This window comes from Hyaloscypha bicolor (genome assembly GCF_002865645.1).
Source record: "Hyaloscypha bicolor E unplaced genomic scaffold K444scaffold_182, whole genome shotgun sequence".
Lineage (NCBI taxonomy): Eukaryota > Fungi > Ascomycota > Leotiomycetes > Helotiales > Hyaloscyphaceae > Hyaloscypha > Hyaloscypha bicolor.
This window is the reverse complement of record NW_020194684.1, coordinates 1293431-1316307: the sequence shown is the minus strand read 5'-3', so window position 1 is coordinate 1316307 and position 22877 is coordinate 1293431. Positions and strand designations below refer to the sequence as shown.

At 34.3% G+C, this 22877-nt stretch overlaps 3 protein-coding genes across 3 annotated transcripts; all 3 read right to left on the bottom strand.

Moving 5' to 3' along the window:
- Positions 1-2933: 2933 nt before the first annotated feature.
- K444DRAFT_543805 (uncharacterized protein) lies at positions 2934-3167 on the bottom strand (the record flags this gene model as incomplete). The annotated part of the gene is made up of 1 exon (XM_024875991.1): positions 2934-3167. A coding segment is annotated over one exon (234 nt), but the record flags the coding sequence as incomplete, so codon positions are not given.
- A 5639-nt stretch (positions 3168-8806) lies between these two features.
- Positions 8807-10945, bottom strand: K444DRAFT_636477 (uncharacterized protein; the record flags this gene model as incomplete). The annotated part of the gene is made up of 4 exons (XM_024883997.1): positions 8807-10063; positions 10113-10324; positions 10380-10676; positions 10714-10945. 4 exons carry the CDS (start codon positions 10943-10945, stop codon positions 8807-8809), a joined length of 1998 nt encoding a protein of 665 aa, XP_024728030.1.
- A 7605-nt stretch (positions 10946-18550) lies between these two features.
- Positions 18551-20361, bottom strand: K444DRAFT_620285 (uncharacterized protein; the record flags this gene model as incomplete). Its single annotated transcript, XM_024881677.1, has 7 exons — positions 18551-19020; positions 19075-19085; positions 19125-19218; positions 19297-19352; positions 19389-19542; positions 19930-20037; positions 20354-20361. The coding sequence occupies 7 exons, from the start codon at positions 20359-20361 to the stop codon at positions 18999-19001; spliced, it is 453 nt and encodes a 150-aa protein (XP_024728029.1). The 3' UTR covers positions 18551-18998.
- Between the last annotated feature and the right edge of the window lie 2516 nt (positions 20362-22877).

Sequence of the window (22877 nt, the reverse complement as noted above, 5' to 3'; positions counted from 1 at the left end):
TAATTATTCTATTTTACTCAAATTATTTAAGATATTCGTTACTCTTATTTTATTCATGAATAACTTGAATAACTTGAATAATTCTTTGACACACTGGCAATATTGGCGTTGTGTTGTGGCTGGATTTGAGAGTCCAATGACACAGGGGCAAATCTGTACTATCCCCCCCCCTAAACACTTACTATCCCCCCCCTTGAATACTTATAGTGGGTCCTGGGATAACACCACTCCTGCACTGACCAACTCAAGGGTGTATGGCCAATAGCGATTCTGGAGAGCACCTGATATTTCCTAGTTGGGGGTTATAAACGAGGTTTCAGGGTGGCGTTACTAAAGGACCCACTGTAAGTATTCAAGGGGGGGGATAGTATAGTGGGTCCGATATTCGCCACACTCTCATGCTTCACTCACGCCACGCCTCACCCCATTTTTAGCCAATCAGAGCATGTAGAAGCTTCTAGCATATAGTACAACTTGCACTATAAGAGCGGCAGAAAGCCCAGTGAGTACTGGCTCACTTGAAGTAGAAAGCGGTAAAGACTCATTGCGTGCCTTTAGTGGTGTGAATCGTGGCATGAGAGTGAGGCGAATGTTGGACCCACTATAATAGCCGGTTCCCCTCCCACTGCGCTTCGCTTGTGGTCGGGATAAGCAGAACTTATTGTGGGTGCGTTTCGCTTAGACATGTTCTGACATCGCCTGTGATTTCAGGCAGAGCCTGCAATAAGTGCGCCGCGACTATTACTACCCGCAACTCGACGACGCCGCGTCCGATCCGGGCCCCGGTAGTACGAAACTAATGCTGGAGGCCGTATAGAGCTGCCCGTCCAAGAATCGCCCGGATCGGATGCGGCGTTATCGAGTTACGGGCGCGCTTGCGTGCGCGCTCGCCTAAGCGAGGCCGTCAGGGGCTCGCTCGGCCGCAACGCTGCCTCATCTAGCTCTCGGGTATCCGGGACGCCTGTTATAAGGGGCTACAGGGCTAAGGGAAGTATATATAAGAGGAAAGTATTACTATTATTATATATCTATATAAGTAAAGGGCCCTAGCCCATATAGACAGGCTACCGCGGCGGCGGGCCCCCCCTTCTCCCCTACTATCCGTACTGCCCCTGTTGCGGCTGCCCCCTTACTACCCTCGCTAGCCCCTGGCCCGGCCCCCGCGCCGGCGTAGGCGTAATGTATTCGCGGCGCCGCTTTAGCTCTTCTACTAGCGAGTTGAGGCTCCGGCTCGCGCGTAGTAGCTCGAACTCGGCAACGGCCTCGTTAATACTCTTGCCACGGGCTATACGGGCCAGGATCTCGTTCCAGAGTATCTTCCGGTAACTAAACGTAATCCGGATAGCGTTTTCCGGGCGCTAGCGGCTGCCCTACCGCGCCTTAAGCTCCTGTAGCGCCGGCTGGCCTATAAGCCCCTTCTGCTATTTCCGCTAGGCGTTCTTGACTATAAAGACCCGCGCTAGGGCTATTAGTATTAGCGGGCCGATAATATTACTAGTAGCAGAAGTAGCGGCGGCGGCGGTAGCCGTAACGGGCCTGCCTACTACCGCTAGTACTGGCATGATTACTAGTAGCGCGGCCAGTATTACTAGGGGCCCGCCGCCTAAGGTAAAGGTAATAGGGATATATAAGATTCTATCTAGCTAGGCCTATAGGGCTTATAGTATTACTACCTGTACTTATAAGGCTGCCGCTTACTAGTTTGCTAGCTACTAGACGCTTTATAAGACGGCCTTATATGAGCTCTTAAGAATATTACTTAGCTCGGGAAGCGCGTATTATAGGAGCAGGCTCTGCGGCTCTATACTAGTAATAGCATTGGCCTATATTATAACTACAAACTTGTCCTATTCCGGCCTATAAAAGGGGGCATAAGTAAAGAAGGGTAGTATAGGGTAGTGCGGCTATAGAATAGCGAGGTCTTATAGTAAGACAAGATATAGGCGCTATATAAGCTTGAGAAAGCCGTTTGCGGCAAGGTTATTCTTATCTAGGCCACCCTGGTTCTAGGTCTACCGGCAGGTATATGCCTTAAAGCGCGCTTTTTATTTCTTGATCTAGAGCTAGAGCTACTTTTAGAGCCTATATAGTGGCTTATAAGCCGCTTGCGCGAGAAAGTAGTTACTTGCGAATAGTAAGAAGCCGGCAATAATATATATAAATTAGTGCGGCAGATATATTAGGTAGGCCTAATAGAGAATACTCTAGTTCTAGTAGCCGGCCTGCAAGATCTGGCTAAGTAATATATTCCGGATCTTGGCCTTTTTAGCGCCTTGCGCCTATAGTAAATATATCTTTATTATTGAGATAATACTAGCTATATTAAAGATATATTAGATTTTCTAAAGCTATATTAAGTATAAGAGCTTTTACTTATAATTCTGGCTAATAAGGATCTTAATCCGGTACTAGTTACTATAGTAGCGGAATATTAGTAGTGCCTTACCCGTAATATACTAGTACTAGAAGAAGAGCTAGGTAAGGGCCCTTTATATATATAAGAGGGAGTTCTTATACTATAAGATGCCTATAAACTTCTTATAGGCTATCTTATTTATCTTACTATTTTAGAGCAGATTTATAAGGTAGCTATATATTATTAGGCTCTTTATAGCCGGATAGTTAAGCAGAAATAGGTCTGCAAACTTTATCTTCTGCCGGTTCTCCTTATATAAGAGGTAGTAGTAGCCGAGAAGCAAGTTAGTATATATCCGGAGGCTCTATAATATATAAGCGGCCCTATTTAGAAGAATATTCTAGATCTATAGCTACTTATTAATAGAGTAGCTGGCCTAAATACTATTACTACTATAGTCTTTATATGCCTTATAGTCTAGCTTACTCTATTACTAGCTATATTACTTAAGGAAGCTATAGATAGTAATACTATAAGGGTTCTTAATATTACTATTACTATAGGCGACCTATATTTGCTAGAGCTCGAGAATAGCTATAATATAGGTATTAACTATACTTTTGGTAAATAAGGCCCTTTTTGCGGGTGTGGCAGGCGCTTCTGCTTCCTGAGTCGCGAGCTCGAGGGCTAGCGGGGATATATAGCTCTTGCGGTTATTTGCGAGTAATATAATAGCGTCTATTAGGGGTATTTCTAAGGCCTTAGCGAGCGTCTCGACCTCCGTAAGAGCGGTAGTATTAGCCTGCTCTCGCTATAGCTGCCGGTTAATGGCTCTTATACGGACCTGTGGCTAGTATCTTGAGGGGGGCTTAATATGCCATAATAGGATGTTTTTCTTGAGCTATGCCGCTAGCTTATTGGGCGTAACGAGCTCGCCGTCTGGCCAGATATAGGCAGAGCCGTCTTACGCGAGGCGCGGTATTGCGTATTATATCTATATGGTCCCCGTTAGCAAGCGAGTCTTATATAAGGGGGTGAGGGGCGCGCACCTTTTACTCCCGCTACTTGAACAGGTAACTGCGCGCCGTATTTACTAGCTACTCGTTCTTCTTTGCCTATAGGCCGGTGCGGCGGGCCTTGCAGGTACGCTCGTCGGCAGCTATATAGAGGTTATTACTTATCTTTACTAGTTTATTGAGATTAGAAAGAAAAGAAGGGGGGGCATATATGGTAATAAATTATGTTACTCTTATCCGAATTACTTATTAGCGGGTATATATATAATATTAGTATATGGCCGGTGCTAGGGATAAGCGGCTAAGTAAGGCTAGTATATATTAGGATATGTTGCGTATTTATAATAAGTAAGTGTTTTATTTAATTAAGTATTCTATTGAGATTTTAGCTAGTACTTGATTTTTGGTATATATTATATACAAAATCAAGAATATTTATAATAGAATTAAGGATACTAGTTATAAAAAAAACAAAGCTATCTAGAACTATATAAAATTAGTATTTGCTTATATATTATTAATTAAGCCCGTATTACTCTCTATATCTAACGAGTCTAGGTAATTAAAAGAGGGTGAACTTGAGTCTATATACTTTCCTATATTCTTCTTTTAATATTTCTGTTTTATAGTATTAATTACTATATTCTTATCTTTATTAATAAAGGTATTTAGTGCCTCTAGCTAATTAGGGGCTGGATTATTAAGGAATACCTTAAGCTAGTAAACTATAAGCTATAAATTAGGGTAAAAGTTCTTCTTATAATAAGCTTATTTAATAATTATAGGGTTTTTATTAGGTTCGTAAATTAGTATTATATTCTTTACTAGAATTAGTTTATTTTTTAATTAATACTCTATAATTCTGGCTAATCTAGCTTTCTTATTTTTATAAGCTTAGATACCGGTATTCTTAAAGTAATTTTTAGCTTAATTAATAGTAGTAGCAAGCTTCTTTTTAGCCTTATAAAGAGCCTCTCTATTATTCTTTTACTTCTTTTCTTTAATTTTAATATAAAGCTCTACTATATTTATAGATAGGCCTCTTTTATATAAGCTTTTATAAGATTTCGCCTTTTAATTATACTTCTTATAAAGCTTTATTTAGAGAGCCTGGTACTCTATTATCTAGAGATAACTCTTTTATAATTATATATTAATTTTTTTAATAGTAATCTTCTAAGTTTCTTTTAAATTATCTAAAAACTTTATAGAATTATAATCTATAAGTATATATAGAATTGAGGCTATATTCTATACTTTATTAGGGCGGATAGATAATAAGGGGAGAAGATTTAGGCTATTCTTTACCTTAATTTCTTTAATTAATCTTTTCTTTTTTCTATATAATTATATCTTTTTAATTTTAGCTTTATAATTAATAGGCTATATATTAGAACTTTTAAAGGCATTTTTAATTATATACTTTTATATTATTTATATATAAATAAAGATAAAATTACGAAAAAAGAAAGTAATTATATATTTAAAATTAAGAGATTAGAGGGCTATATAAATTACTATTTTATAGTAGTATTTCCAGAAGCGAAATATACTAATATTAAGTAGTTAAAGGATATATATTAAATGGGAAAAGAACTAGAAAAGCTTAATATTATATTTACTAGCCTTTAATTAAAAAGATTTATAGATATAAGATTTATATCTATTAAAAAGAAGTATTTTTTAGGACTTATTTAAACTAGCTTTTAAATACTTAATTAAATAATTAAGGTATTTTATAGCTATATTATTATTTATATATCCGGTAGAAATATATTTAATATACTCTATACTAATCAGGTTTTCTAATATCTAATTATCTATAATCTTCTTTCCAGACAGTATATTAAAGAACTACTCATACTATTCATACTACTCATGAATATTCATGAGTAGCGTGAGTAGAATATGAGTAGCGTAATGTCCTAAAAATTTGAGTAAAGTAGAGTATATACTTATAAGTAGTATGAGTAGTAATGAGTAGCCATTACGTAACAATAATAAACTAAGATTTATTTAATAATAATTAAATAATAAAGATATTTATTAAGTAGTTCTAGTAAAGGTAAGCTAGGGCTTGTATAAGACTAACTAAATATTAATTTTCTATAATAATAAACTAGTTATACTTCTTAGAATCTTGATTTCCCCCTGACCTTTGGCTCGCTTACTAAGCAATGCCATTGCCTAATTGGGTAGAAACTTGGCGCTAGATAGGAGGCTTACCTAATTAGGCTAGCCTGTCACGTGTAACTGTCACGTGGGCACCTACTCACACTACTTATACTACTCATGAGTAGCTTGAGTAGAGTATGAGTAGAGTATAAGTAGCGCTATAATTGGTTGAGTAGAGTATGAGTAGGACCCACTACTCTACTCTACTCTACTCATTTGATATACTGTTTCCAGAAGTAATTATAAATAAAGAAAGAGATTTATATCTATTTATATAAATAGTTTCGATTATTATAACTAATTTGCGATTTTTAGGGCTTGCTATATATAGCTTCTTTACCTCTATAAATATAATTATATACTTACTAGTAAGGTAACTAATATAGGCTTCTGACTTATCTATATTTAGAATATTCTTTTCTTTTATAATATAAAGCTTCTCTAAAGTATCTTAATATTTCCGAAACTATATTCTAATATCTTCTTCTATATAGAACTCGAGTTATATATATATAATTGGCTTTATTTTAATTATATAAAGTGTCTTATAGTTCCGTATCTAGAAGCTAAATCAAGTAGCTAAAGGAGGTGGTTTTGGGAGAGATTTAGCCTAATTATATTAGATATATTATTAGATTTAAAAGAAGTACTTATAGCCTTTAAGTAAGTAATTACGGCTTGAACTATCTAATATATAGTATTCAAACCAGCCTTCTATTACTTATAGTAATATTGCCGAATTGCCTTTTCTTATATCTTATTTAGGATCTTATTATTATTATTATATATATTATAGAGTTTTTAGGAGTTTCTCTTCTTATTATATTTGCGGAGTACTAATTTTCGCAAAGAAGCTTTCTTAATATAATATATTCTTATAGTAGTAATTACTAAATTATTATTATTTTTAAGGTACTATTTGCGGGCCTTATTAAAGATATAGTAGTAATTAGCTTCTATAGTATATAGATAATAGAAATACTCCCAGAATATCTCCCTAATTCTAGTAAAATCAAATAAAGGTATATCTATTTTTGGAATCTCTATATGTAAATTAAATAATAAATTAGTTAATAAATTGGGCCAAATGCGCAATTGCAAGACGCGTTTTTTGGTAAGGATTATATATAAATTTTAGGGCCCGCATTTTCTCGATGGGATACTTGGTTAAACGAGACACTTGCTTATCCCGACTACAAGCGAAGCGCAGTGGGAGGGGAACCGGCTATTAAGTGTTTAGGGGGGGGGGGATAGTAGTGGCTTCGTGGGCTTCAGCCTTGTCCCATGTGTCACGGATCAGCTAATATAGTCACGTGAAGGAAAACTTGATCTTCAGTGATTTATACTAATTAACCAAGAGCGTCGTAAGCACTACGTAATAGTTAACTAAACTACAGTTCACTGCTCAAGAGATCAAGCAATTTTTTTTAATGGGGGGCAGAACTATTCGCGGTTGGTTAGCGGCGCCGCTCCGCAGTCAATGGGGATAGCTGGGAATAGCTTCATTTTTGACTCGGGGTAAGACAAGCCTCGACGTGGAAGCAGCCTCAAAAGTGGCCCAGCATCCAAAATAAGCAATGGGGCTGTTTCCTCGTCTCTAGCTTGAAAATGATTGGGGACCATAAACCCAACATTGTTTGATGGTGCGAGAAGCGCGAATGCTGAAACAAATAGTCGGGGTGCCGCGCTAAGACGCTAAGAGAGAGGTTATGTGACGACACAACAACAGCGAAGTGGGATAACGGCTGCGGATGGGCATATTCCGGTAGGGGAGCGCAGAATCGACGGTAACAGGGTATTGTCGCTGCAGCGGATCTTTGCGCGAGATGGGTTGCATTGACGCCGAGGCTTTTTTTTTTACGGAGAGGGCGTTAGAAGGGGGAAGCCTGGCATAGCGGGCGTATACAGCGGGCCATAGAGCGTATTCCGGTTCTGCGAGGGCAGTGCGAGGAGTCTATGAACCCTTCGATTTCCCTGTCTCTGTCATTTTTGTGCAGTTCAGCTGTGCAATCAACCTCCAGCTGGAATTTCTCGACTACTCCCAATCATTTCCACGCGCTCGAGATGGCCGCTTTTGCCTTTAAACCACAGTATACCTACAATCCAACACCTCCGCACTCTAAGAGCACAGCAACCCGCCGCAAACCTGCCCTGGAACAAACCAGCATCCTCAACAAGCTCTAGTACACCAAGTCGAGCGGTGCATCACTTAGCACGCTATGACCAGCAGCAGCGGCAGCAGCCGACGATGATGGGGGCTACAGACCCGGAATTCGAGGTATGTGATGGAGATGTATTTGGCTTGTGGCGACAGTGACTGACTTGTGGGAATCTGACCAGGGACCGGCACTATTTATAGACGCAGCGACAAAGCACCGAGATCACGTTCCGTCCGCACTCCGCAGACTACTCCTCCTTTACGGCGACGATCTGGGACGGTTGTGACGGGCGAGGAGTCTCTCTGGCCCAGCTGGCTCGACTCATCGCGAATACGGGCCACGTGGGGACGATTGACGACTTCACTATCATGGCGATTGAGCAACATTTGTACCTCTAGAGTGGCTGCAGCCTGCATGTATCATCCCACCCCTCGTTCGGTAGCACGACTCTATCGATTACTGCGGGGGCAGACCGTGACCGCGTCGACGCGACGCGTACCCGGCCTAAAGAAGGTAGAGCCGTTGATACCGGGGCTCTTGCATCGCGAGGGAGTGAGCCGTCAAGCGGCGATGACGATGGTGGTTTGAGCGATAGCGATCCCGACCTCAGCAGTGACGATGACGGACGTTCGAGCGAGGACGGGCTCGGCCGTTCGGGTACGAGGATGAATATCCCATGGGGGGCTCTAGACGAGCAGCGCTTACTGGCATGGAAGAAGGAGGGCAAGCCTTGGAAGTGGATCTTCAAGAAGTTCCCAGGCAGGACTCCGGCCGCAGTACCCACGCGCTGGACCATGGTACAGTACAGCACAGAGTCAAATAAGCTTCCTCCTACAGGTGGACATGCAGCGGCTCAAGCCCTGTGTGCCTACTTGCCCCTTGGCATCTGCTGGGACGAATGTCTAAAAAGGGCCCCACTCATCCTTCTGTTGGCCAGCCCCATCGTGGGAGCAGTTGTGGTCGAGGGAAGTGGCGTTCAAGGCCAGAAGCATTGGGAGGATCAGATACAGGAGTACAACAACGCAAAAAAAAAAAAAAAGAAGAGGCGCAACGTCTTTACCAGAAGCAGTTGATTTATTCAAAGTGAACTACAAAAACACCTAATTCCTTGCTTTTTTGGAGGTGGTCTGGGGCCTTTCATCATCAGACCATTCTCGTTTAAAGGAGAACATTTGGCCACCCTGGTCATCAGCAAGCCTGATCCTGAAAATTTTGCAGTCTGGTGATTCTGTTTGCAGCCACTCTGTATCTCCCTGGGCAATATTTTCACTACCCGGAGCAGTTGGTGTATTCTTTGCACTTGTTCCTGTGCCTTCTCGGCCATTGCTTGAAGGGGGTTGGCAGTTGAATGTCAAAACATGTGCGTTGTTTGGCTTCGGGATGAGTGCAGGACGTGTAGGACGTGTAGGACTTTGCTGACTCAGACTTTGCTGAAAGGGTCGGGTGCGCGCAGCGTGTCCTAAGTGAGGATTTTGGCTGATCTTCGAAGCTGCCGGAATATTGGAAGGCCGTGCGTGACTTTTGCGTGGGGATTCTTGATGCCCGGCCTGACCTGGTGGCTCGGTCGGTCTGGTTATTGTTTCGAGAACAGGAGAGTGACTTCTTTCAATGCTTGCCAGCATTCCCGTTATCAACGCTCTATTGCTCTTGTTTTGTTGCTTGAACTCGGCAGTTAAGGCATCACAGCCTTCGGACACGGTCGTCGCTCTATTTATGGCAATGTAAGCCACTGTTTCAGCCTCTTCTCTTTTCTGTTCCGAAGCAGCATATTTCCTGCTCAGCTCCTCGTTTTCCCGCTCCAAACGATCGCATTTCGTTTTCATTTCTTTGACCTCCGGTTTCTGTTCCGAAGCAGCATATTTCCTGCTCAGTTCTTCGTTTTCCCGCTCCAAACGATCGCATTTCGTTTTCATTTCTTTGACCTCCAGTTCCTTTCCTTCGAGCTTTTCCAACAAGATCTCATTGAAACGTCTAGCCGACTTAAGATGTTTCTTTGTATCTTCAATCTTTTTGTCCAGGTCTGTATTGCTGTTCCGTAGGGTGTTGTTCAAAGTTTGCAGCTCTAACACCTTCAGTTGCTGCTTTTCAAGCCTTGCAAGATATTTCAGCAACTGGCGGGTCATAGGCAGTAAACGTTCGAAGTCGCCGGAGTTGGAGCCTTCGTCCACAACCACAGTGCTTCCGCTGTCGAAGTCGTCATCATGCTCGTCATCGTTATGTGGCTCATTTTCCTCGTCGTCTTCATCATCTGAGCTAGGAACCATCGTATTACCACGCCGTCGTGCAGCTTTCGTAGCTTTGGTTTCTTTCTTAATGGCCTTCTCGCAAGACGCTGACGATGAACTTGATCGCAGGCTCTGTAAAGCGGTTAAGGCCGGTTGTTTCAAGGTCTACAGGCCGACTCACCTCAATTCGAACGAGCTTCAATGATCCGTTTTTCAATAATTCCATTGAAGCTTTCAAATCTTTGTCACTCCATTTCCACAGCAATCTCTGATGTGGAAATTTGTGAAACTCTTCTTCCCATGAAAAGTCCCACATCCAGCCTCTAAGACCAGCAGAACCGTCTCCGACGAGACACTTTTGAAGATCCTTTACGGCTCTGCCTGTATGATCCACTGCGTATTTCGTCAGCAGCCATTTGCAGTTGAATAGACAGCTACCAAGACATACAGATATGCTTTCTGAACGCATCTTCCGTGGCCCTTGCAAGCTGAAGTTTAGGTTCATCTCGGCCTGGCGCTTTTTCCAAGTCCTCGATATATAATTCGTCACTCTCGAGAGCCTCGAAACACTCTAGAATATGGGGTTGGCTCCACGAACTCAGTCTGTTTGCAGGGAAGCCTGTATAGTTTCCGTTGAAGGCCCATCTGAAATGATTTGGCGCGCCCGGGTCATCTTTTTGGGGGAAGAGATTTGACCCGTCGAAAACAGCTTTTGTCTTGACAATTTGTCGACCGATTGCGCGTTCTAGAAGAGAAACCGAATTGGTAAGACTTAAGTTTACGATACGCAGAGTAGAGAGAATCACCAATGTGCTTTGCCAACAGCTCTCGCATCGCTCCTTGGAGTTCTTTCTTCCAACCTTGGAGGTCTTTCTTCCATTCACGCGGTCTGCTCTCGAGGAGAAACTTCACTCTGTCATATATCGTTTGGAATGTCGCTTTGGTCCGATGATCCCAATGGTTATTCAAATCTCCATCTCGACAGCGTTCGCATTCAGCAGTAGCCGAAGACATGATGAGGATGGTTCAAGCTCAGGATTAAAGAATTCGAATATGAGAAAAGTATGATCCAGTGGAATTATGTTAGACGAAAAAGAGAGAGCGGCTGGCAAAAATGACTGCTCGCCTAGGGCTCTGGGGGGACTTCCCACAACTGTTAATCTCCACAGCAACAGGCAGACACAACGGAAGCGTTCGTCAAAGGGTCTGTGCAAGCGCCAAGCAGGGGTAAGATGTTACCCAGCAACGGTATCACTACTCTCCCCCCACCCTTAATGTCAAACATTTGAGGAGGACGTGGGTGATGTGCAACCAAAAAAACAATGGTCGTAATCTCAGCCTTACTAGTATATAGCGGCCATCAAGGGATGATGCGCAAATACAGTATGGGAAAACACATGGCCGGTCCCTCAACCAGGCCTTGCGAAAGTTTTATCCTCGCTCGCTAAACAGGGATGTCTAAAAGCCTTACCAGAAAAAGGTTAGATATGTAGTACAAGGTCTTTACGAAGTAGCGAGCGGCAAGCTTCCGCAATGCCCCTGCTTGAGCCACTAGCAGGAGCTCAGGCGAGCATCATGAAGCGTATGACAGCAGGTACAGTAGAAGAGTAAAAGTGAAGGTTCTGGAGTGGAAGACCCAGAGTTCATCCCCAAAACTGTCGCTTTCATGCTTGCCTCTGGTCTCCTAAATCAGTTTGCGAGCTACACCAAAACACTATCACCACTGGAGTAGGAGGAAGTGGTCCTCGGCCCGACCAAGGGCGTTGATTGTATTTACAGGGCCAACTGAGCCCCTGTGGGGGCTGTCATCTCACGAAACAACTCACAATAAAACGGAAAGATAGGCTGGATACAAGATTACATGGAGTTTGGATTTGATTTTAATTTATTTCTTTGATTTTCTGGTGTACTTTGTCAGCTCTGGAGCGGAGGCGTAGTCTCGTGATCACATTTGTAGCCTTAATCCTGTATAGTGCGTCTGCATAGCGCCCCAGGCAGCTAAAGACCCATGGAACACAAAAAAAAAAAAAGGTTCTGGAGTGGAGACCAGTCAGCTCCTGGTCCTGTCGTCGAAAAAGGCAGATAAGAGGGCTCTTCGACCACTAAGCAAATGCTTGCTGAACGAGCTGAGCAGCTGGGTGGGGAGCAAGAAATCTTTCTAGGCAAATTCTGGCAAGTCGGCTGCAGAAAGCAGCGTCCAAACCCCCCGAAAACAGCAGCCAGTTTGCCGTCTGGTCGTTAATTAAAGATTTAATTAAAGTTATTTTATAATATTTAAATATTTTTTTTTTAAATATTTTTAATTTTATTATAATAAATATATATAATAATATATAAATAAATATTAAATATTATAATTTTAATTTTAAATTTTAAATAATATTTAATTAAATATTAAAGAATATATAAGAAAATACTTATAATTTTAAAAAGAAATATTAATTAATTTCTAGTTAAAATTGTTTTTTAGAAATTAATTATAAATTAATTATTTTATTATTATATATTTATTAATAATAAATATAAGATATTTGTTAGTAGGTAATAAGATAATAGAATAAATTAGTGAGTTATAAAACTATAGTATTAAATTCAGTATAGAACTAATCTCTATTTCTTCTATAAGGTTTAGGAAAGCCTTCTCTAAATAAGAGGCCCCAATAATATATATATAATTAGTGATTTATAAGCCTAATACTTATAATATAAATAGTAATTAGTTATAATATTAAAGGGCTATTAATCTCTCTAATTAATACCTATAATATCCGAGATTTATTATACGCCTTTAAGTTATATATAACCCTATATATATTATAACTATATTTCCCTTCTAGAATCTTATTCCTAAAATCTATTAATCTATTCTAGTAAAATATTTAATTAATTATATATTTAATTAAGGTAAACTTCTAGTATCTTGAGAGGTAGTTTTACTAATATAATCTGAGTAATAAATATAAAAAGCATCTAATTAGATTAGGGCTAAATAAGCGAGAAAGAAGAATAATTATATTTCAGATATAGGGGCTAGCCGGTAATCGCGATTTTATTTAGGAACTAAGCGTTCTAATTAACTTAATCTAAAGTACTAAGGCACTATTTCACGAAATTAATACTATTTATTAGATCTTATATTAGAATAATCTAAATAGCTTTATAGAAAGAATTTAATAAAATATTTATATAAGAAGCCTATACGAATATTTCCGAGATTCTTAAGATTATTTACGGGCTTCTAGAAGTATATATTACAGGCTAGGCCTTTATATAAAGAAGACTAGTAGTTTAATTAACTAAATAGAATTCTCTAAAGAGAAAAAAAAAAGAAAAACGAGAGAAGCAGAAGAAGCAGAACTATATTCTTTAAAGTATCCGAGTTTCCTAAATAATATATAATTACTCTATTAACTTAAGAAGATATATTATATAATAATAAAGGCCAGGGACTTTATTATATAACCTAATATAGGCTTTTAGCCAAGTATATAAATTGAATCTTAATCTATTATATTACTCTTTTTCTTATCTATAAATACCGGCCCTATAAGTATATAGGCAAAACTTCTTTCTATTAAATAATCTCCTCTCAAGTTTCTAATATTATTATCTCTTTAAGTACAGAGTATAGTTTCTATATAAAGTATATATAATTCTTCCATTTTATAAGTAGCTTCTTTAAAAGCTTCTAACTATATCTTATATACTTCTTATTAAGAATCCGTTTGATTTTGTACTTGTCTTTATTTTCTATAAGCTATAGTTATAGTTATAAGTTGTCTTGGAACTAATTTAGTAGTAGATCTATTATAGCTAGCTAAAGAAGCTTGCTATAAAATATATTATAGATTTCTAGAGAGATATTAAGCCGAAAACTATAGCTTTCTACTATTTTAATTACTATATACTTAGTATACTTTATATTAAGCTTCTTAATTAGCCTATTTATCCGGATATTCTAGAAATTAAGCTAGACTTTATTTCTAACCTTAAATTCTGGGGCCTGGTTTCTTTTCCGGTTTACTACTTTCTCTTAAAATTACTAGGCTATTACTATTATAGCTTATATATACTCTCGTATATTACGGAGCCTATATATAATATTATCTACTACTTGAATAAGTAATAGTTCTTTACTTTTCTTACTAACTTTATCTTAAAGCTATATTAGCTTAATATAGTATTTATATAATAAAAAGAATAGGCTAATTCCTATAGATAAGGCATTCCGGTTATTAATTACTAGCTCGATATATAGTAAGAAAGTTACCTAATTTACTTAATTATAGTCTATAAAGATATAAAGAAAGGTCTTAATTATCTGATTTTTTTTATAGACTTATTTATTTTAGGGTAATATATTATAAATAGTTAATAAATAATATCTAATAGCTTATATATTCTAATTTATAGCGCTTCTATAAACTGCTTTTTCTGGTTAGAGACTATTACTTTTAGAAGCCTATACTAGTAATAATAAATTCTTATAAACTACTTTATTACTATCTTTACTATAATATCTACTATAGCCTCAAGTATTACTCCTTTCTCTAGGTAGTTTATAATAACTATTATATTAGTATATTCTTTACTTAATAGAAGTTCTATTATAAAATTAATTAAAATCTTTTACTAGATTTAACTCAAAATAGAAAGAGGCTTCAGAAATCCCTAATAATAGTTCCTCTATATTTTATTTCTTCTACAAGTATTATAGTTCTATATAAACTAGTATATTTGCCTTAATATATTTAATTAGAAGAACTATTATATAAGAAAGGCACTTATAATATTTTGTTCTAGATAGCTATATTAGATCGAGTTATAAATCTATTAAATTAGCTTTATATAAAGCTTTTTTAAGTTAGAAATCTATTATTATTTCCGGAAAAGAAATTATTTTAACTAGAATAGTAAGTATTTTTCTATTAATATCTTAACTTTTAAGTTAGATAGAAATATTTGTTTCTTTTTCTATACTACTTTAATTATAGTCTAATATAACTTGTCTTTCTTTTAGGTATTATATTAGAGCTTTCTTAATATATTTTAGATATTATCTTTTACTTATTACTTTATTTACCTGTTATTAATATAGCTTTTATTCTATTCTTGGCTTAGAAAAATCTTCTTACTTTAAAAGAGGTTCTATTTCATTTCTCCCGCTTTTTTACTAATTTATATCTATAAGTTAGATCTCTATATTCTGCTAGTTTCTTAACTAGATACTTCTTTTTTAATTTTAATTATCTAGATCGAGCTTAGGAAATCGGGCAAACTTCTTAATTTGTCTTTTTACTTATATTAGTACTATAAAAGTCGAGTTTTTAGAAAGGTTATTAAAGGTCTCCGGCTTTAATAGTTATAATATTCTAAACTACTAATAGTTATTTTCTTTTCTATTAAAAAGGTTTTATTTTTACTTTAAGAATATATTTGCTTATTTATTATTCTTTTCTAAAATATATAAGATCTTAAAATTATATTATAAGAGAATTAAAAACTATCTTATTTACTATTTAATAAGTTTCTATACTATTATAAAGTATTTCAGGTTTTTATAATTTATTTAGATTTCGAACTAGTAAATACTTTTTAGTTTTATATTCTATTTCTCTAAATAATAAATAATTATAAATATTTCCTTATTATAGATTTTATAATTATATTTTATAAGGTTATTCTTTTTCGAAAAATATATATAGAATTATAGGATACCTTTTTTATTAATTTATATAAAAATACTATTTATATTTTATTCGGAAAAATCTATTTTGAGAATTATCTCTTAGTTATAGTTAAATTATACTAGTATTAAGGCCGAAATAAATATCTTTTTAAGCTTCCGGAAAATAGCTTTTACTTTATTTATCTATAAGAATATTCGGTTCTTATATATAAGGTTAGATAATAGTCGAATAATCTCTAAGAATTCCCGAATAAAATATTAGTAGAAATTAGTAAATTCTAGAAAATTTTATATATCTTTTACTAACTTTAGGGCTTTTTAACTTAGAATAGCTTTAATCTTTACTAGATCTATATAAATGCCCTTTCCGGCCTCTATAATAAACCCTAAATATTTTATTAACTTAATTTCGAATTTGTATTTATTAATATCTAGCTATAAATCTATTTTTTTAAAGTTACTAGAGAACCTTTTATATATACTTATAGTACTCTTTTCTTAATTCCGATAAGTAAACTAGAATATTATTTATATAGGTAAAATAGAACTTATCTAGAAAATCCCTAAAAATTTAATTAATATATTTCTGAAATATATTTAAAGTATTTACTAAGTTAAAAGGGGTTATTAATTACTTATAAAGTCTATATCTTATATAGAAGGCTATTTTCTACTTGTCTTTTTTAGTAATATAAATCTTATAAAAAGCTACTATAATATTAAGCTTTATAAACTATTTCGCTTTCCCGATATTCCGAAAGGTTTTATAGATTAGTAAAAGCAAATACCGGTTCTTTTTTATAAGTTTATTTAGGCTCTAGTAATTTATATAGAATTATAATTCCCTACCGGATTTCTATATAAAAAGAATAAAAGTAGTAATAAAAGAGTAGTTTACTCGAATAAATCCCTTATCTAATAATTCTATAAGTATTTTCTATAGTATTAGAAACTTGTTTCGAAATATATTATATAGTAGGCCCTATAGTATAACGGGTTCTTTTCTATTAATTTCTTCTAATTTAATCTAATAGTTAATTCTTTAGCCTTAAATAAATAGTAACTTCTCTATTTTAATTAGGCAGAATGCCTTTTAGAAACTCTTATACTATTTTAAAAGCTTTATATAAGAGTTAGTTCTCTTTTTCCGGATTAAGGCTTTTTAAATATCTATTAGGCTAGCTAAGAAAACTTTTATATTTCTCTTCTTATTTTTCTTTACTAAATAAAAGAATAAAACTACCGAGACTTATATATAATTTACTATTTATAAGCTAAGAGTTAATAATCTGCTTATTTTATTTTATATTAAGGTTTCCGATAATAAGATAAATAGCTCAAATCTTAAATTATAAATTTATAAATTTTATAAATGAAGCTATTATATATTTAAGATTATATCTAAGCCAGAGATTTTAGGAATTATATAAAAAAAGATATAAGATTTATAATAGCTATTAATATTTATACTAAATACTACTATTTTCCTAATTATATCCGGTATTATTCTATTAAAAGCCTCTATTTATTTAGGGGTAATTAATATATACTAGAGATTATATTAACTAGTAAAGTAAGAATTAATTATTCTATATAATATATATTTAGTATTAATAAGAGTTTATATAAAATACTCTTTATTAACTATTACTAATATAAAAAAAGAAAGCCTAATTATATTTTTCCGAAATTGCTTTCAAGCTTACTAATCTAACTCTATTTATATATACTTCTAATAGCGACTTTTATTAGAAGCTAGTTTTTTCCCGAATCGGACAAACTTAAGTTCTTTTTATTTTTATTACTACTTTTATTCGAGATATTAATATTCTTTTTCCGAGCTGCTTTTGCCTTTTTTAGGGCTATTCTTAATATCTTTATATCTTTTACTTTTACTTTTAGCTATTTCTTCTTTTTTTCTTTTCTTTATTTACTAGTTTAGGAAAAGAAGCCTGAATATAGCTTTACTTAATAATTATATATAAAATAATTATCTTAACTATATTAAAGGCAAAGTCTTTTCTTTTTTTACTAATTAATTTTATTTCGAAAAACCTAATTAGAGATATTCTTTAACTATTATCTTATATTACTTATAGTAGGCTTCTATTCTATTAGCTAGATAGGTAAGGCAGCTCTAGACAGAAAAGGGCTTTTAGGCCTTTTATTTAACTAGTTCGGGTAATAGGCTTTTATATTCTTAATTTTAGCTAGCTAATTATTAATTATCTATAACTAGAAATAGTATTTCTTATATAATTCTTTCTTCTTTATTTCTACTATTTCTTCTATAAGCTCAATTATAATAGTAACTTTAAAATACTCTTTTTTAATCTTATTTTACTATTTCTATTTCTTTATTTCTAGAATTAGGTAATTAAAATTATTTAAGAATTTGCCTAAAGAAATTAACCTTTACTAAATTTGGTTTAATTCCCTTAAAGCCTTCTATTATTTCTGCAGGTTATAGAAGGCCAGATTTATCTATTTAAATAATTCTTTAATTATAAATTTCTCTTCTTTCTAGATATATTCCAGCTATAGATATATCCGGCTTACTACTTTTCCGGATAAGTATCCGAATCCGTATTAAATTCTCTCTTTCTTTCTACTAATTACCTCTCTATTAATTTCTAGCTTTGCCTATAAAAGTTCTTTAAACTAGAGATATAGGGCCAAATTATTTCTATTAAACTTATTAGAATTCAGGAGGCAGGCTTTTAGTTACCTTATAAAAGGGAATTAGAGAAATATATAAAATAGAAGGGATATTTATATTTATAAGAGATTCGGAATTATTATATATTTATTAATTAAATTAATTTATATAGCTAGATTTGCTATCAAGTTTGCCTAATATATAGCCAGCTCTAATAGCTATTAAAACTATACTATAAAGGCTTCTATTGCAAAATAGCAAGGAATAGTAATTTGCATAAGTAGTTATCTAATTAAAAGAAGCTCTAAAGGGAGCCTCTGGATCTAGCTAAATAAAAGGGGCCGCTGAGTAAGCGAAGCTAAGCTCCCTAGTACCCGTACATATGATACACTCCCCAGAGGCTTCTAATTCTATATATAAAGGAAATAGCTAGTAAAGTACTCCCACGGAGCACCCCTAGCTAAAAGGAATATATATATAGTGGTCTATCTCCCCTAATTGAGAGCTAAGAAACCGTTATTCCCTAACGCCTCACATTAAGCTAATAGAACCAAAAGGGGTAGGAAGCAGAGCGTCCCCAGATGTCTCCGGCAGTATACTCAGTTCCCAAAAAAGCCTAGCTCTAGCCCCGGACGGCTCTGCAAGCCCAAAGCCAGGAAACCACATCATACGCACTATTAATACTCAAAGTCCCCTGGTAACTTCCCTCCATTCTTTATCTAACCCTTCTTCTCAAGCTGCCTACGTAGCTTCTCGTATCCTTTTGCCAAGCGTTCTCGTACGTCCTTCAATTACTCGTCCGTAGGCTATGGATCAAGTTTCCTGGTACAGGAACCAGTAGTTACAAGCTCTAGAATAGAGCAATTAACGGGCTTCCACGGGTGCTTTTCCGCTCTTGTTTCCTTACAAGAATACGAGTGGCCTTGCGAATCAGATCGTCTAGCGAGAGAAGCAAAGATCACAAGTAAAGAGCGTTCATTTTACTGAATCAGGGCCTCAAAGATCCTTCCGTATTACTCGAGCGTACGAATGGGCTCTCCAAGCGCATTAGCCTCAATTACCAAAGCAAGTTGCTATGCTCCCCAAATTAGTATAAACTTGGCTACTACCACTTGAAGAAAGTCCTTGATTACCAGGAATTCTTCGACTTCTGTAACTCGGTAGGTTTGAGCTCGTGCAAGAGCTTGGTACCAATTATTAATCCAGGCTATGGGAGATTCTCTACCTATTCTGCCACGGTCCAGAATTCTGTTATAATCCTCCCTTACTTATTCCCGCATATTGTTCTCCGATAGCTGGAATTTCTCGCGAAGAGCTCGTATGACGTTCTAAAGAGAGAGCCTCTGCTGGGAAACAAGTAACTCAAGATATAGTACGAGCAGAGCAGGTTCTACCGTACGGCGTACCTAATCCCAGATATTCTAATACCGAGAGCTTTGCGTTAACTAATTTAATTACTTAACAGAGTACTCCTTGAGCCTAAACAAGTATTCCTCCTTAATATCGTCAAAACGAGCTGGACATGGAGCTCTTGGTCATGCTCCCTTCTCTGCTTCTGGCCTCCCATCCGCATCCCATATTGCTAATAGAGTATTTTGCTTAATATTCGATTACTCAATTATTTAATTAATCGTAAGAGGTAGGGGGGACTCTGCAGAGAGCAGGTAAGGAGCTTCTGGAGCATCGGGATTAACGAGGTACCATACGTTTCGAAAGGTGAAATTAATTTTAAGCTCTATATACCATGCAGGGAAGCTCCTGTAATTAGTAAGGCGTATATCGGAGACTAGTAGAGCTACTATTCTAAAGAGAGGAATAAAGGATAAGAAAACCAGGTAAAACGTATTCTTTTGGTAGTTACGACTATAGTGAGAACAAACCGCAATTACTAGAACGCTTACTAATTACTAATAGAGATATATAGCTAGTATGCCGGGCTTATAACTATCGCAAAATAGCAAGGAATAGTAATTTGCATAAGTAGTTATCTAATTAAAAGAAGCTCTAAAGGGAGCCTCTGGATCTAGCTAAATAAAAGGGGCCGCTAAGTAAGCAAAGCTAAGCTCCCTAGTACCCGTACATACGACAGCTTCTTATAGCTATTAGGGAGCCTTATTTATTATCTTGGCTTTATATAGCTATCTGTTTATCTAACTAATTACCAGAAGTCTTGCTTCTAAATTTTTATATAATAGAAAGATTTAATAGTTTTATTTTCTTAAGCCAGGCTTAAAAAAACCTAGATAATTTCTAATATTAACTAGTTAAATTAGTATTCTGGCTTTTATATATAGTTTCAAGCATTTCCTACTACTAGCTTTTATATACTTTAAAGTCTTACTAAGGTATTAGCTTTATAGATAGTTTTAAATAGAGTTTACTTCTAGCTTTATTTTCTATATATAGATTCAGATACTTCTTATTTCTAGCTTTATATATATATAATCTCTAGTTAGTAAAGATAAAAGAGAAAGAATTCTAATATTATAGGCCAGGCCTTTATATAAAGAAAACTAGTAGTTCGATTAACTAAATAGAATTTTTTAAGGAAAAAAGAGAAAGAAAAATAAAAGAAATAGAAGAAGCAGAACTATATTCTTTAAGATATCCGAGTTTTCTAAGTAATATATAATTACTCTATTAATCTAAGGAGGTATATTATATAATAAAGGCCGGGCCTTTATTATATAACCTAATATAGGCTTCTAGCCAAGTATATAAATCGGGTCTCGACCTATTATAGTATATATTAATCGGTTATACTAATTTCTAATTAGAACTAATATAAAAACTAGTAGTTAATTCAGATAATTCTCTATTTTTATAAAAGAACCTCTTTATATTATTATATATTTTCTTTCTTTCTAATAACTATATATATAATAACTTTTTCTATTATTACCTTCTAGCTTTTTCTTTTATTTTTCTTTAAGTCTTCTTTAATTATTTTTAATTAATTCTATAATATTTTCTAGCTTTACTATCTACTAATATAATTACAAGTATAAAGGTAATCTTCTAGCCTTCTTTTCTATTACTAGTAAATACTTGAAATATTTCAAGTATTTACTTATTAATTTCTTTACTTTATATATTATAGTATCTAGTAAGAAAAATTATAACTATTATAATAAGGGCTCTAAATCTTATATATTAATAAGTTCTTTAGCTTTAATATCTATTAAAGCTAATGCAATTTTAGATTCCTTATTATTTATTAGAGGCTTACTAGTTCTAGAAAAATACTATTATAATTTTTAAGAAATTTCTTAAAAAATATTCTAAATAGTATTATACTAATATAAATAATACTATTAATTAGGTTTTCGAAAACTAAAAAAAGTCTAATAAGCTTCGGAATTCTTCTTCCTATTTTAATAAAGCAGAAGATAATACTATTTAGATTAATATTTCAAAAATAGATTTTTCTAATATATTTAGATATTTACTAATTTCTTAAAGAAATACTATAAAGTTTATCTTTAAGGTATTAATCTTATTACCGAGCTTATTACCGAGATTTCTAAGTAATTTATTACTAGTATTTTAAGTACTAATAATATAATATTTATAGCTATTCGGGATTTAACTTTAGAAATTCGGGCCTTTTATAAGACATATATAACTATTATAGGTTCTTTATTTACTTCTTTTAATATTCTTAATACTAATATTATTATAGTATAACTATATCTTATTAAAGAATAAGTGGATTCCGGAAAGCATTATCTAGTTCTTTATTAAGTTTTAAATAGGGCCGGCGTTTAATATTCTTGTTTTAGGAATTAGAAATTTATAAGAATTAAAGTTTATTTATTTAAGATACCTATAGCTAGTCTATCTATAATAAATCTTTCTTAATTCTAAATCTTTTTCTAATAATTTAAATATAATTCTTATAAGCTTTAATAAAACTCTGGAAAACCTTTATAAATAAAAAACCCTAGAAAAAAAGTATTTCTATTACTATTCTGGGCCCTTTCTTAGCCGGCTAGATTCTTTTTTTTTTAAGTAGCCTTTTTCTTAATAGTTCAGAATTCTTTTTAATTTTAAGAGGTTATTAAAAGATAGTTTTAGATTTCAAGCTATAGTTTTAGTTATATAATTTTAGAAGTTCCTTAAAATTTTTAAGGTTAGAGAAAGCAGATAACTAAATATTATAATTTTTAGGCTAGGCTTTCTATTTAATTAAATACTATTACTTCTTGCTTCTTTTATCTTATTAGTAATTAATAATAGCTTCTATTTCCTATTTTTATTCTTTATTATTATTTACTAATTCCGGAAAGTCTTCGGAAAAATATAGATATAGCTTCTAATTCTTTTTTATTTTATATTTCTTAAAAAAGAAATATAGAAAATTAGATATAAATAATTATATATATTTAATAGTTCTAATTTATATACCGAATTACTAATATATTTAAGGATCTTAAACAGACCTATAAATTTTAATTTAAGCTTTCTTGCCTTAAGTTTAATATTTCTTATTAATAGTATTATTTAGGCTTCTTTAAAATAGTATTTAGCTAACTAATATCTATTATAATAGGTTTCCCGGTTATTTTATATATAATATTATAAGTTCTTAAGCTTTC